This window comes from Megalops cyprinoides, chromosome 1, assembly GCF_013368585.1.
Source record: "Megalops cyprinoides isolate fMegCyp1 chromosome 1, fMegCyp1.pri, whole genome shotgun sequence".
Lineage (NCBI taxonomy): Eukaryota > Metazoa > Chordata > Actinopteri > Elopiformes > Megalopidae > Megalops > Megalops cyprinoides.
Window position 1 is genome coordinate 72,409,629 of NC_050583.1, and position 16,852 is coordinate 72,426,480.

Genomic DNA, 16,852 nt, shown 5'->3' on the forward strand with positions numbered 1-16,852 from the left:
TCTCAAAGAAAATTGAAATATCGTGGCATTAACTTTTATGTTCCTTAAACCTTCAGAACAAATGAGAACTGTTGAACTTTGTACATTCATTTAGATACGTCATCATTTTAATTCAGCCACAAGTTCATCCCCCTGTTGACCAACTATGTCAGAAAGAATGGTGAAAGTTTTTATGCCCTGTGAACTTGACTTTTTTGTTTTAATTTAACTCTTTGCTGCTATTGAAGAGGCAGAGTAAACACACTAAACATGAATACTAATGCTACTATTTGAGAAATACTAACATTCAGGAAAAAGCTCACTATTCATATTCATTTGAATAACAAAAGATTATATGAAATATTTACATATCCAAAACTGTTTGTCACTGACACTTGAATCCAAGGTTTTTTGTCCTTAGAGTCCTTTGCATTCTTTTACCACAACATAAAAACTGAGGATTCTGAATCAATTAAATACCGTGGGTATTTTCTCTCCAGCAAAGTGAAACTAGTCTGTGAACTAGTTGGGTCGAGGTACCTGTGTGGGCTCAGCTGAGGCCATCTGATGGCTGGGAGTGGGCTGTCTCTGTGGAACTGGTGGCAGAGTCGCAGAGGCTGCCTGCACCACCTTGAGAGCCTGTGGGGGTATCTGTACCACCTGCTGATCAGACTTCTGTTGGACCAGCTGAACCTGCTGCACCACAGCTGGTTGACCTGAGCCTGGGCTCTGCACAATCAGGAGGTTGTTTCCTGCCTTAGAACACACACAACAACATCTTTAATAATACATGAACAAGACAAAAGGGCCCTTTAACTGTTCTCTCACTGTGAAAACCTTCATCTCTTCCTCAAAACAGTTTGTTTGTTCAGTTGACACTTTTTTAAATGTCTAAGGATTGTTGTTTTTCAACCTTATCAACAGCTGCTGTCATCAATCGATTTCATCTGAACAGGTTATTTGTTTAATTGTGAATTGTAATTGTCAATATATGTAATTCACTTGAAGACAACCAGCCATTTGTTGATGAGCCACACCTCTCTACAGGTGTGTGGCTGGAGAGCAGGAGGCTCATTTTTTTCAGCTGACTATGGTGCTCAGGCTGGTTCCTTGTATTTGCTGGGTTTTAAATTACTGGTTTTTTGAACAATTGCACTTTCTGTTTATTTTTGTGAGAAGTGTCAGTCAGCTTCTGCACACTCACACCTAAGTGAATAGGTTAAAACTCTGGCTATATTCACTCAGATGAAGCAGTGACGATACTTTGGCCATCCACTGCAGCTGCTGCTTTCCATTTGTCCATCACTGAGTTGATGACCAACCTGCACATTTTCTGACGAACATGATTCCTGCAATTGTACCTCAGTCAGGTAACAGTAACAGCTTTTCCCCCCACTGGTTATGAATGGAATTATTTCCTTTCCTCTTATGTCCTGAATAAAGTTGCAGACTGGTTATAACGCATTCAATAACATCTTACTTTTATATTGAACACTGTCTAACTTATACATAGAGCACATAAAAAGGAAGGTGTGGAGAGAGTATTACCCCCCTCAGACTTTTACCATGTTTTGTTGTGTTACAGTGTGAAACCTTGTTCAATTTCCTTCTGATATACATAATCTGCTCTATACAATCAATATGCTAAAACAGAATCTAACAAAAAAATTAATTGAAAACAAGCCCCCTGAAAACCTTCACTGGAAATGTATTCAGCCCGTTAGCAATAACATTCCTAGACAACTGCCTTCAGAATTCACACAATTTATTGGATGGTATCCACCTGTGTACATCGGAAGTTAATAGTTTAGACTGAACACATGTCTTTGTAAGGTTAAATACACCTATCTGTGTGAGGTTCCACCATTGGTCATTCCATACAAGGAAATGCAAAGTCAAAGGAGCTTTCCCAACGACCCAGGGAAAGAGTTGTGGACAGACACAAATCAGGGGAGGGATCCAAAAAGATTTTCAAATCTTTGAGTATCCCATGAAGCACTGTGAAATCAATTATAAAGAAGTGGAAGCAACAAAAAACTACATAAATTGTTCGTCGACCAGGTCATCCTCTAAAACGGAGCAGCCAGAGAAGAAAGGCACTGGAGATGCAACCAAGAGGATGAGAACAACACTGAACGATCTACAACGCTTCCTGAATGAGATGGGAGAACATCAAGCGCTCAGATACTCCACAAATCTCTCAAAGCCTCTCAGACAATGTGGAAAAAAAACTGTGGTCTCGACTCAAAAATTGAATTGTTTGGCTGTAATTCTAAATGCTATGTCTGGTGAAAGCGCAATGCTTATAACTCTGACAACACCATCCCCACTGTGAAGTATGGCAGTGGCAGCATTAAGTTGTAGGGGTGCTTTTCATCAGCAGGGACAGGTCAGCTTGTCAGAATCAAAGTAAGAGCGGATGGAGAAAAATACGTAATTTGTAAATGTTTATTGTAGGGGGAAAATCCATTCAAATGCATATATATATATTATATATAATGTGTGTGTGTGTGTAACATATATAACCTGGATTAACGTTTTTTGGTATTGACAAGAAAACAGACAGCCCTTCCAATTAGCCGTGGAGATGAACAGATCTGAAAAGATCTGTTCAAAAAGGCTTGTTCGTTCACAATGTGCACAACACTAGTGCTATGGGGGTGTGGTAAATGTTTGCATGAATAAACTAGTGTTGTTTTTGTTAAGTAAACTTGTAAGTAAGTGTGTAACTAGTGACTAGGTTTTATGTGGGAAAATGGTAGTTTTATTCTCAACTGTAAATCCCAGAAACTCCCACAATAGACGATGATGGACATCGTCTCCCCCAGTGGTGCCAGATAGCACCCTAATGCCACGAACTTGAAGGTTTCTCTGGTGAAAACAAATCAACATTTTTTTTTCTGGATCACTTACGCCCCCATACAGGCAAGAAACCAAGTTGGAAGAGGGAACACTGATAAGTTTTATACTGTAGTGACTGAGGACATGTCTCCAATACCTAGCCACCTGACTGTGGTCGTCATACAGTTTGGTTTCTGTGACAGAGACGAATGAAGAGGAAGCTGAAGCTAGCTAGCTACCACACCCCTTTCTAGTCACGTACAGGCCTGCAACTAGTGGGCACACCCAGGGAGATGTTTTGTTATTACTCCGTTGTTTTAGCTTGAGCTCGAGTTTTGAGTTTCTGGTTTATACTCATTTTGTTTTTATTTCTACAGAGCCCGTGTAGCGAATGTTGTGTATGTCTGATTAACTTCTGCCAACAGAATTCTCACCAAGTTCTGACAGGTTTCATACTGGCATGTTACTGGTTAGCCTGAAAATGACATACAAAAGTGGAAGGTGTCATACAGTGAGGAAATAATATCGTTCTATGAATGAAATATACCACAATTGAAAAAGGCCTCCAGAACAGATATATACATGTCTCCTTGTAAGCTACTTTACATCAACTGTAAATATTTAGAGGGCAAAGCACCACAGGTGCTTAGGTAAGGTCAAATAAACATTAATCTGACTGTTGTATCATTTATTCTTAGTGTGGCTTATATTGAACATGTAGCTAGCCACCATGCAGGGTACCACACAACCTACTGTAGGTAAGGTACTGCGAAGAATATTCTCACACCAACAACTGGCTAAATTGAATGTGCATGCCAATTTCTGTAAAACCAAAACCATCAAAATTCCTTTAGAATTGACATTTAAATGTCCATCTATGTATATCACAGTCAAACGGCGGCTCATAGCTGTGGGGTAGCTCATAACTAGGTTATTTCAGGAAACTTGTTTGGTTCAGTTGGCTAAAACGCTAGAGTAAAAATGGTTTTCAGTTTTACTAAGAGAACAGAGCCTGGATACCCAATTCATTTAAGCATTATGCTACTGGATTGGCTAGCTAGCTACAGAATGAACTAGCTATTGTAACAAATGGGCTTTTGAGACATTGATATTTTTTATGTCAATATCCCATCCAAGAATTGCATTTGTTTGAACTGCTTTTTATTGATAAGTGGACTGGCTACACAACCAATACTGCATAGTAACAGCCAATTGATTGAGGTACATGTTATATTTCCCCCATGACGTTTTTGTCACCTATGGTCACTTGCTGCACAGTATCACGTTAGACCAATGCCAAAGCATGTGCAGGCTAGCTGAGGCAGAGGGAGAACAACAAGAAATAACCTGCTTTGTTTCATCAGTTAAGTTAAAGGTTTATAAAATGGTTAGGTCCAACCCACTGTTGCTATAGGTTGATTTCCATTCCAGCCCGAGTATGAAAATATTCCGTGATACGGTGAATGGAATTTTCATACGCAGGGTTGATACTATAGCGTGTTGACTGCATTGTCACATTTATAAAACAGATCCATAGCTGGCTGAACTTAAGGTTAGCTGCTTCACTACATGATGTTAGAAAAGACATCTAATTTACAAACAAGGTTTTATTGATTACATGAAACATTATACATGCATGGTAACAACACCTCTTAGCTGTGACAATGTTCGTGATATTAAAAATATAACTAAATTAGCTAACAGGCAAATCAAAGCCAAGTTGAGTGTCACAGAAATAATGTCAGTGAGTGGCCAAAAGGTGGAAAGCTTGCTACAAAGTTAGCGGCAACTGTTGCTTGAGAGCAGGAAACAGTAGATAAACATCTTGTCTACCTCTAATCAAATGTGTGCAACATCTGGTGCACCACCGAAATAAAACCGGAGATGTACTTTAAAGACATTAAGTCAAGGAAGTCTAACATAATGTTGTAATATTTACAACAAAGAGAACAACAACAAGAGTTCTTGCTTTAAGTTGTCAACTGACACTAATGTTAACATGACATTTACAAAGATGCCTCAAAATCCAACTTGTTAGCTTGTTTGTTAAGATAATGTTGGCATCAATATGGCACTCAAACCCATGATCACGTCAACAAAACCACCTAGCCATGCCAATATTCATGATATTCCATGGGCTCTTCTACCATATCACCGTATTCACCTTCATCAAAAAAGGAGAAAACTACTGTAGGCTCAGGGGTACAATAGATTCCAAAAAAGTTTCAATCTCTATGATCTGGAACAAGTTCAGATTCATGCAACTTAATGTATGTCATGGCTGCAAGTGGGCACAGGAGCATGGCCCTCCCTTGCTACTCCATTGTCAAAACATAAAATCAACTCCAATAATACCACAAAATACCCTGACATATATTGTGTATCCCCCCAAACATTAAAAAAAGTGATTTTGTTTTTTCAAATACTGCTTATGCCATATTACCCCTATTTGTGAGCTCTCCTTTTTAATTCTTAACATACCAATAACTTTAAGGTGTACCTAACACTTTGTCTTTTTTTATTTATCATTCCAGGTTTTGTAGATTTGTCTAAGCCATGAGATGAAACATTGCAATTTAAAATTTTGCGAAACCAGAAAATTACCGAACGTTTCTTGACCCTGAAAACACACCTCAAATCAAATTACCACATGACCTGGCTAGAATGTGATTTACATCCAGTTGGATTTTTCACAAAATGATTTACTACATTTGTGCAGAGCAGTTGTGTAACACTGCAACCGTTATTTAGGGGTCCTGCTATTATCTTAGCTTACAGCAAAAAAAACAGACAGACAAAAAACACAAACCAGAGTGAAAAGGGAGTTTATTGTGGCATCTTGCATTTTACTAACGTAATTGATGATTTTATTCATTTATTTATGCAGAAAAGCACCTGCCTGAGTAGCTGGAGACCCATCAAATAAAGAATCTAACCATATCGGTCGGCTGGCAGGTGATAATGTCAGACCCTGAAGCAGTGTTGAGCCAATTATGGATTTGTTTTATACAACTGATATGGCACTTACAACTGATATGTGCCTGTGGCACATCATGAATATTGGCACAGCTAGGGGTTTGATATCTGAAGAAAGGAGGGAAAAGAAGCAAACTTCTTCAATCATATTATAATTCTGTTTTCTTATCAGCATTACTTCCTGGAGGTATATGGTTTCAAATTACTGTATTATTCTAAACTCCATGTCACAGAACTTATTGCACTGTAAGTGTAATAATGTACTGTATCATGCCTCGTCTAAGTTCACGCAGGATGACACAGGAACTGATTTTTTAATGCCTTTTGAATTGCAGCCACTTTGGAATTGACATCTGGATATGTTACAATAGCGATACACTCACTCACCAACAGCAACTATTTTTCACACTGCAAACTGCCCAGTGCGCTACAGTGATCTAAGCATTGATGTACACTGATATAATTCCAAGCAACCTTCAGGAGAATGATAAGTCACAGGGTATCTGAAAGTGGCAAGATGAGTAACGCCTGCCAACATACTATCCTAGGAGGAACAAATTGGTTGCTGCAGGTTCCTAATCATCATTGGCTGGTAACATGGCTGGGGGTGAACCTGAAGCCTAAAGCTCAGTATGCAGTCAAAACGCCTTAACCACTGAGCTATTCATAAGCCCTACAGGTATTGATTTAAGCATTAAGGTTCTGTGTATTTACTGTGTTCATTTAGATAAGCACATATATTTCTGAAATGTACAGTAGCTAACAAGACAAACTTTGCCATTTTCAGATTTTATGGTTTTCAAATTTATAGGGTGAGCATGGTGGGCATGCCTACCTGGATTATGTTGTCGGCGGTCGTCTCAATCAGCAGCGTCTCCACTTGCTCAGCCACAGCCACAGCAGGGGGTGGGGAGGATGCTGGTGGAATGGGCTGTGAGGCAGCTGCAAGCTTCTTGCGGCCCCTTCGGGTGGCTTTAGCCTGAGGGGCAGGTGCGGCCTCTGCAGTGATTTGGGCTCCCCCTCCCTCACCAGCAGTCACATTGAGGGGAAGTGTGAGCCCCCCCGGCAGCCGCACCACATTGGTGCTGTTCTGCCGGCGCTTCTGCACAGAGGGCTTAATAGCCAGTGCCTTCTGTGGGGTGGCAGGAACTGGCAGAGCTGGAACTGTCATGGGGGAAGTGATGATGGCCTGATTGGTGCCTGGGATTATCTGGATCTGTCCACCCTGGGGTACCATCTGGATAGCCTGCCCACATGCACCTGGTAGCTGTGGCACCACTTGGTACTGGATGTTGGTGGTGGCAGGACGGGCTGGATTCTGGATGGTGAGCAGGATCGGACCACTAGGGCTGGAGGAAGCAAGGCCCGCTGGCAACTGGATCACATTGCTCTTTGTAGACAGAAAACCAAGGTTTTTTGGGGGTGCAGGGGCGATGGGTGCAGGCTTAATGGGCAGCAGGCGACGGGTGGTAGGCTGAGCAGGAGGGCTGCTGACAGGTGCCTGGGCTGCAGGGGGGCCAATTTTACTGCAAGTAGCAGCCAGAAGGGCCAGTGGAGAGGGCTGGGAATCCTGTACAATGAGAGATACATATCATTCTACTCCAAAAAACTGAGAAACTGTCACTATTGACTCCGTAACAAGCATAGACAGGCCCACCCCACATTCTGTAAGAGGGTGGGAGGGACACCTGGAGAGAAACCTTACTTGATGAAGTGTTTAATTTGAGCCCCATTCCCCAGAGTAAAGACGATTTAGGCAGGTAATGAAAACTTGTATAATACAGCTGAAGGAGGGATAAAAAATGAGGAATGAATATCAGTAGTGCAATTTCATGCTTTTATATCTACAGTAACAGGCTGATGAGATTCAATGCATGTAACCAAGAAACAGAAACAAAACTTAATACTTAAGCCTTGCTGGCCCTGTTATTGCTACGGCACTAGAAAATGCTTTTTATCAGTGGGCGAGGCTACTGTAAGCCATCTGCTTATGAGAGTTGCACAGACCATGTGTGGAAGGTTATGATTAGTATTGGGACAGGCATCTCTGAAGGGGTTACCAGGAGATGCCATCTTGACTCACCTGTACAGAGGTGGCAGAGGGTTGTAGGTACTCGCTGGGACTGACAGCAACAGTGGTGGCCATACTGTCCTGTTGATCTATAAGAAAAAAAAAAAAAACACATAAGGCAGTTACCTTTATGAAGGTAGAAATATTTATTTCAATACATTTATTATCAAAATAAATTCCCTTAGGGTTCTTTGACATAGCATAAAATTTTGAGAACATCCTAAAAATGTAGTAGTTCTAAAATATACAAATACTGACATTCTTTGGGGCAATAGCTCAAGGTCACCATTTTTTGCTTTCACCCTACAATTCTCAGACACCACTCTCAGCCCCCCTTCAATTTGTCAGGTGTTGAGTTGCTCAGATGACATGAGAGAAGTAGCTCCAATGAGTGCTTTATAGTACACTGCAGTCTGCTGTGTGGCATGTACTGTGAAAAACAGCCATTGATTGAGGGTATCGGAGGACTGCATTCATCTTGCTTCAATTTCCTGAGCAAGTGCAGAGGTTTTTGTGTTAGGATGAGCCTAGTGTACCGTTGGTGATTCCAAAATATGGCTGCATGAATTCAAAAAAGCATTTAAAAAGACAAAAAAAACATCCAAAAACAATCCAAAAAAACATCCGACCATCTTCAGTAGCCGAAAACAACCTATTTGGAAGCGAGTTCGAACCCTGGTCTCCCTGCTCAGCTAAACTCTTGCAGCCGGCGTCACTACCAGTTGAGCTAAATGCAAGGTGCCACTAGCTCAATTAGAAACAATGTTATTTAATGAATTCTGAGGGAGTAACATAACTGCTGAAAGTGCACAAAGTTCACAGCACGTCTATCTGACTGGCTCTGTTGATGATATGTAAACATTGGAAAGCGAGCAGGAACGTCATCATTTAACTTAAAGCGTAGAGAGAACTCGGTGAGTATTAGAGCCATTTTTTTTTTAAATATCGTTCAAACTCTAAAACTATTCATTTAAAAAATGGAGGCACACCAATGGTGAACAAACTGGTCAATTTGGCATTGGCTTGGTGTCTGTAGAGCAAAAGGTTTAGGCGCAATTAGAGCTAGAATAATAATAGTAATAATAATAAATATAGCTGAAAGCAGTGATACAGGGCCGTGGTTAAATGACACAAAACTTATTGGAAATCCTCAGGGTGTGGTTTCAAGCACATGTACCAAGTTTGGTGTCAGTACACAAAAGTATTGGTGAGATATGGCCTAACTTTCTGTTTGGCATCTTTGCTGTTGACATCATTAGCACGTTACGGGCAAAAGTTTTCAATAATCAAAAATCCATGGATAACTTTTGTGAGGCATAGTCTCACTATGCTCAATCTCAATTTTGTTGAAGACTGGAGAACATTTGTGGGAGGAGTAGCAGAAAGATTGTTTTCATTAAAATCCAAAATGGCAGACAATCCAATGTGGCAGACATTGAAACCATTATGTGTGCTGAACTTGGCATGACTGAAGGAATCAGAAGAAAGAATTATGATTTTAGGCCATGCAATTCAAAGGATATGTTAAAACATAGGTATAAGTTATATACAATATGTGTTATAGCGCTCCCTAGTGGTCAAATGACACTAAAATGCGTGGGCACCCTCAGGGCACAAACACAGTCACCAAATTTGGTGTCAGTAATAGAGATGAAACGGTATAAAAATTTAATTTCATGATTATAGTGACCAAAATTATCGTGGTTATCAGTATTGTTAAAATGTGCTGAAAATGTTCAAAAAGTACTGATACACAAACTGAAATCATTCCACCAAGTTTTATATTGAAAACCACAAATAAACTATTACTAATAATACTAATAACTATGCACTTTTTGTTTGCATAAACATTAAAATAATAACACAGCCAATACAAATGTACGTAAACATATGAAAACCATATCAAATGTGCATTAATATTAAAGGTGGAACCATGTGGCCATGAGAGGTAACTGCATATTGCAGATAAGAAAAAAGTATTTAACGTGAGTTTTTCAAAGTGCGGTAATGTTTTAATGATAATTAAAATTTGAAACGGTAATACTAATCGTTGCAGTTTACCATGAAACTGGTAACTGTTGCATCCTGTCACAATTTAACATTTGTTTTTCAAAGCGCGGTAGTCAACTGCGGTTTTAATGATAATTAAAATTTGAAAAGGTAACACTAACCGTTGGGAATTTTACTGCGGTTTACCGTGAAACTGGTAACCGTTTTATCCCTAGTCAGTACACAAAAGCATTGCGAAGACATGGCCTCACTACCTGTTTGGCGTCTTCGCTGTTGACTTTGTTAGTACATTACTAGCGAATGCTTTCCATAAACAAAAAATCATGGATAACTTTTGTGTGGCATGGTTTCAATATGCCCTGACTCAACTTTCATGAAGATTGGAGAGAATTTGTGGGAGGAGTAGCGAAAAGACTGTTTTCATTAAAACTGTTTTCAAACCCATTTGCATGTTATGGGTGAACATTTTGGAATATCTAAAATATTTGGATAACTTTTGTGAGGCATGGTCTCAAGATTAAAAGTACCAAATTTGGTAAAGATTGGACTGAATTTGTAGAAGTAGCGAAAACAGAGTTTAAATGTGTAAAAATTCAAAATGGTGGAAAATCCAATATGGCGGACTTTGACGACAATGGGTGCGTTGGACTTGGCTTGATCTAAGGAATCTAGGAAAAATTTTGAAAAAAATCCAACAGGGTCAGGAGTTATGGCCAAAAATGTTACCTTAGGGCCTGATTTGCTGACCCCAAAATTGGTGAGTGGACAGCTGGGACTGTCCTCTATGAGTGTGCCAAATTTCATAAAAAGAGTACAAATGGATCTATGAGTTGCCATAGCCTCCCATGGCAGATGTATAATAATAATAATAAGAAAACATATGAAAACAATAGGGTTCCAGCACCTTTGGTGCTTGGCCCCTAATAACCACACTAATAGGGAACACAAGAACAGTGGTGTGCTTGCCCTTTGGGCAACCACACTAATAAGTGAATACATCATAAATCTGACAAACTATTTATAGAGGAAGCATTTTGATACTTTTGAAAACAACAAGTGTCAGTTTTTACATTTTCAAGGCAAATTCATTCTCAGCCCCTCCCAATGTAAAGTAGGCTTAAACTTTCGTAACCAGGGGTCTAAACTGCACATGAGTAAAAAACAAATTTGAACATTGGTCTAACAACTGACAACGCTGAGCACAGCCTGTAGCAAATGACATCCTCAGAAACACATCTATGTCAACTGCAACTTTTTTCACACTACAGGTCCAGCAATACACCAGGAAGCAAACAGAGGGTAAGTGCATCTTAACAATGTCATCTGAGGAACTCACAGGCACCAAGGGTACTGAGAACACAGTGACAAGGGAAATCTGACAGACAAAACCACCCCTATCCTGCTCTAATAAAGCCAATTTGTTCCATCATTATAAGCTCCTGTTCATTGTTGGCAATTGTCACAGCTGGACTTGGACTCTGGACATAGGGATCATCCCGCAATCCAAACAAGTGCCTTAATGGACCAATTCACTCAGGAACCCATGCGCTTTTTGAATTTTTTGTGCATTTTGTGAGGTATCATGTTTGTGCCACTCATGTGTCACAAATTTGATGAACTCTTCTGATACCAGGAAATCAGGAAGCTACAGAGTGAACATGTAGTGAAATATTTAACTTCAGCAGTCATAATGATTTCACTGCATTATTGGCATTTAGCAGACCCTCTTATCCAGAGCGACTTACATCAGTTACAGTTTTTTTTTTTAAATCAATGTCAGCCATTTATACAGCTGGATGTTTACTGAAGCAACTGTGAGTTAAGTACCTTGCCCAAGGGTACAGCAGCAGTGTCCCAGCGGGAATCAAACCGGCAACCTTTCGGTTACGAGTTCTGTTCCTTTACCACTATGCTACAATGACACATAGAAAGAAATGGCTGCATCTAGCAATACCGTTACATTACATTATTTACCAGACGCTCTTATCCAGAGTGACTTACATAGGTTACAGTTCTTTACAATGTTATCCATTTATACAGCTGGATACTTTACTGAGGCAACTGTGGGTTAAGTACCTTGCCCAAGGGTACAGCAGCAGTGTCCCAGCAGGAATCAAGCCGGCAACCTTTCGGTTACGAGTTCTGTTCCTTTACCACTATGCTACAATGACACATAGAAAGAAATGGCTGCATCTAGCAATACCGTTACATTACATTATTTACCAGACGCTCTTATCCAGAGTGACTTATATAGGTTACAGTTCTTTACAATGTTATCCATTTATACAGCTGGATACTTTACTGAGGCAACTGTGGGTTAAGTACCTTGCCCAAGGGTACAGCAGCAGTGCCCCAGCAGGAATCGAATCTGCAACCTTTCGGTTACAAGTCCTGCTCCTTAACCACTATGCTACACTGCTGCATTTCACAATGTTTTTATGTGAAAATGGCTGGAAAATGATTGATAGTGGCCAGTAAAAGCTAACAGTCAAACTTGCTATATTACTCAGTGACTGTAATATTGTATTGGCTCAAATATGGAGCAGGTCACCTTATCCGACTTAATCAAATAATAATACAACTTCAGCAATCAACCCACTCTTGTACAGGAACCAAGGTACATGCAATTCTCCAGTACACTACTACAGGTAGCTACAAGTGTTAAAAAAGGGTAGGATTCCATATTCAGTTCCTAAGCAAATACAGAGATGGAAATTTTCAACATTATCTAGCCAATTAGCCTGTCATGCTAGTTAAGCCTGGGAGCTAATTAAGTGTGACTCAATGAAAAAAAGTGCCTTCATACTTAAATATCTATTAACATTGATATTTATGTGGATAAAGAATACAGTAATAGTACAGTAACAGGCAGTATTACCACCTTCACATTTAAAAGAATCACTTCTTAAATGTGTGCCTACTTGTCAACTACTTGGTTGAAGAGAGTCATCTTATATATCTTGTTCTACAGCCAGCAGCCTGAATTTGAGAAAGTCCATACTCCAGGTTGGAATCAGGAGGTATGAAGATGACTTACTTTAAGCAATCTTAAATTTTCACCCAAAACTCTGCCCAAACCCAGCATTAAAAAGTAAACACTGAAAAGTAAACTGTACATAGTAGGGCTGCCACATTTTTATTCAGACTGATTTGATTTGAAAATGCAGCTTTTGTCAAGTCTGCCACAGGCTCTATGGAGTACTTGTTTTATGGAAATCTAGACAGACACTGCTGTCGTTAATAATGATTGTTGAAATATCCATGATAAATTATGATAGTTCAGATTCCTAGTCATCTGCTCTAGTGAAAGATGAACCATTCATAACTTGTCAATTACTATTATTACTATCATAGTACTAGAGGTTGAGGGTTGCTTTCAGTTTTATCTTACTCATAAACAAAAAGGCAGTGACTTGAGTAATCAGGAAGTCTTTATGTAAGCGGCTAACATGTCAACGATTGACATTTGGTTGCAATATCACATTAAGGCAATATTTTACTAGCTAGCTAAAAACAAAATTTCTTCTATTCAGCTAGCAGGAATGGGGCACATCTCACTATATTAGCTAGCTAGCCAGCTAGCTATACATAACTTCATATAGCCCATATGTCTTTATGATAGCCAGCTAGCCATGTTTCTGAGTTTTAGCTAATCAAGCAAGCTAGCTTCTCTAACAGCAAACCAGCTGGCAAATACCAGTACTTACCAGCAGGAAAAGAGGAAAAAAGTTTTATAAGGACTTCATTTAATTCCATGTCAACTCCATTTCCTTTATCTTCCATTTACTGTTGTAATGTGTATGCTCAGGAAGCACACCTGGATGTTTGCAGTAAAGAATATTAAAATTATGTACAAACCAACTTTGGTTGAACAGCTTTTACCTTTGGCTCTAGGCAGCATCAATGCCCCAACAGCAATGGCAGTCTTGCCATTTGTATGCAAGCAGAACCCTTTTATGGCTTATACATTAGATTGCATATTGTGTAGGGAGACTATGAAGGGGAGTAGTACAATGCAAGGATCTCTGTTCTGTGACCTGTACTTTTTATCTGATGAGATGGTGTTCCTGAGCCTTCCCCCATCTGTGAGAAAATGCAATTCAAATACAGCTAGCTATGTTACAGCACTACATCTAAAATAGACAGCTGACTCAGAGAGTTGACTCACACATTAATTTATGACAGTGATCAAAATTATTCATCCAGATATATAAAGGAATGGTTAACTAAGCACAAAATAAATGTTCTCAACCGATCATCTCAATCACATTAAACATCTGTGATTCAAAATGCAACAGTTCACAACTGACAATTAGGAGGAGGAAAGGACCGAAGTCCCTCACCCCAAGAAGTACCAGAACCTCAAACTCTACACCATTTTGTAAATGTAATCCATGCAAGAAGGATGAACAAAATGGTATTTTTGGGGTGTGAATAAACATGACAAATGTTTTGGAATAAAATGTACTATTTAGGAAAAATATAACTGCTCTGTGCATACATTCATATTAAAGTGTGTCAGCTGTCACATTGGAAAAGTTTCTCAGCAATCTGTTGCATGTTTTAAGAAGGAAAAAAGGTTAAATGATAAACTCCCATTTTTACCCATTCATTTCTGAATCCACTTTAAAGAAGCAATCACAAAAATAATAATAATAATAATAATAACACATTTATTCATAAATCTGCTGATTGTTCTGTCCTTTTTGTAATATTTAAACATTTTGCCAATTTGGAGTGACCTCAACATAACCTCTGTCCATGACAGGGGATCAAGGGTGAAGAAATCAATAATGGGGGACTTTTGTTTTGTTCTGCACCACCAACCTGTGATGTTCCAAATCTCAAACCTCTGGTGTTTGCCTGACTGATGCATGGGCATATTCTAAAATTGAGATTGTTATTGCTTGGGGGTTTGCTGTTATGCTTTATTTTTTCATGACTGTATGTTCTGCTTCATTACTTTCACAATTTTCACCCATCCACAAACAGCAAACAGAACTATTTGGATTCAACTTTGATGAAACCAGTATTGATTCTGGTGCAGCTGTTCCACTCTGTCAAGTTCACTTGACCCTTGTGATTTTCCAATTCCAAAAGTCATTCTGAGAAGAATTTCAAGAGAATCTCTGGAATAACCAATGAATTTCTTTTTAGCTATATTTTGTCTCCATTCATTTTTTTTTCAAATGATCATGACAGTATTAAACCATGAACCCAACATGATTTATGTGGTTGCAAGTGTACTGCAAGTGTAGCAGTACCCTGCACATGCAGTAGCTGCCCACAAGACCACTGTGTTAATGTTGCCTAGGCACTTAGACAGCTAACCTCCATTCAGCATTCATGTGCTTGGAAATGGCTTTGTATCTTCTTATTAATTTTCTAGCATAACAAGTAAAAAACCACCCTATTATTCTGAGTAATGTACATGTACAATGTACATACAAAAAAAGATACAGACTAGAAAGAAAGGGACCAATTTACCACCAATTCTGACCTTAATGAAAGTTCGGTATACAACAAAAGTTTGACATAATCCCATGTAATTACACTTGTGTCACAAAACATTTCCTTAACCCTTTCACATGTAAGTTCTAAAATATTTCCAACTGACCCCCAGCATAACTTACTTCAGCTCGTGCACACCTGCTGTTCTAGAATTCAGTTATGATGTCATAATATTTCAAAATATAAATTTAAGAATACACAATATGATATACAGTAAATTGCATATAGAAAATATTTCTATACTTTATTTTCACTAACCTTAGCTAGGATTCTTCCAATTTAGGAGTCAGAACTGTGTTATGCTGTTTATGTTGCAATTTATGTGAATCTGCATTAAAAATAAATAATCATATTGCATTTGTGAAACGTTTCTATGTGAAAAAGCAGTGGGTTTAGAACAAATGTTGCTTTGCTGCGTCACGTGTAAGTAGCTGTTCTAATCACATCGGTTTGACCATATGCTGTAGGGACCACTGTAGAATGATCACACCCGTTTGACCGTATGCACAAAAAGGTTAAACTATATTGGACATGTCTTTAAAAAACCTCTCAGTGATTGCCAAACAACACATAAAATGCCTGGCTGTCTGATATTCAATACATTCTGTTATAATGGAACTGCTGATGAGTCTGAACATAGCTGTTCACAATTTCTCCACTCACTGCTAAATTCTGCTACAGAGACTCCCACAGAAAGTCATTTATACAATCTGACATCAAATACTGTCCCAGCATTAGATCCCTCGAAAATTCGAAGGGGAAATGAGGTATAGTAACCATTACTACATAAACTCTCTCCAAACCCAGATACACTCCCCATTCTTTAACTTTCTGACCATAACCAGACAGTCAGTGCCATTTTTTAAGTGTGTACTTCCAACAGACCAACAAAAAAGCCTTGGTAGAATAAGGGTCAACATAACCCTGCATCATAACCCAGTTTCCCATTGCTAGTTACTAAGGCATTACATTCAGGGCATATCTATCAACCTACAGAGCGCACAGAGGATGATTTAAAAGGACTTCTAAATAATCACAAGCCCTTGTCTGGAGTACATTCTGTCTTTAGAGAAATGCCTGTGAAGCTAGTACACTGCACTGCAACGAATAATCGACGTATTCAACTGAAATCGATGACCAAATTAGTTGCCAACGAATTTAATTGTCAATTAGTTGGTGACTTCATCATGTGTGTTTTCTGTGCTGACTCGGAATGCTCAAACATGTAGCCTAAGATATGTTGCTTTACTGGAGGGAACAACAGAGATGGCAACACCTTCACGACCAAAGATCTCAAAAGTGTGGCAGCGTTTCACTCTTAACTCTGCCAGGAAGGTTGTGAACTGCAGCATTTGCAAACCTGACCTTGCCTGGCATGGGAGCACATCAGTTATGCTCGAGCATCTGAAGAGGTGGCACGTTGGCTCTCTGGATGATGAAGACTCGTCTCGTTAAGTTAGTTAG

General features: G+C 39.2%; 1 protein-coding gene across 4 annotated transcripts in view; it reads right to left on the reverse strand.

The window, feature by feature from the left end:
- Positions 1 to 16,852, reverse strand: part of sp2 (sp2 transcription factor) — a 41,696-nt gene that overhangs the window by 14,378 nt on the left and 10,466 nt on the right. For 2 of the 4 annotated variants that reach the window (XM_036543670.1, XM_036543687.1), the window contains exons 2-4: positions 7,880 to 7,956; positions 6,632 to 7,366; positions 520 to 735 (exon numbers count right to left, since the gene is read on the reverse strand). In XM_036543670.1, the coding sequence (XP_036399563.1) occupies positions 520 to 735; positions 6,632 to 7,366; positions 7,880 to 7,956 (1,028 nt within the window). Of the gene's footprint in view, positions 1 to 519; positions 736 to 6,631; positions 7,367 to 7,879; positions 7,957 to 11,953; positions 11,977 to 16,852 lie in introns of those variants that run through there. The other 2 variants (XM_036543679.1, XM_036543696.1) reach the window with 2 other exon arrangements.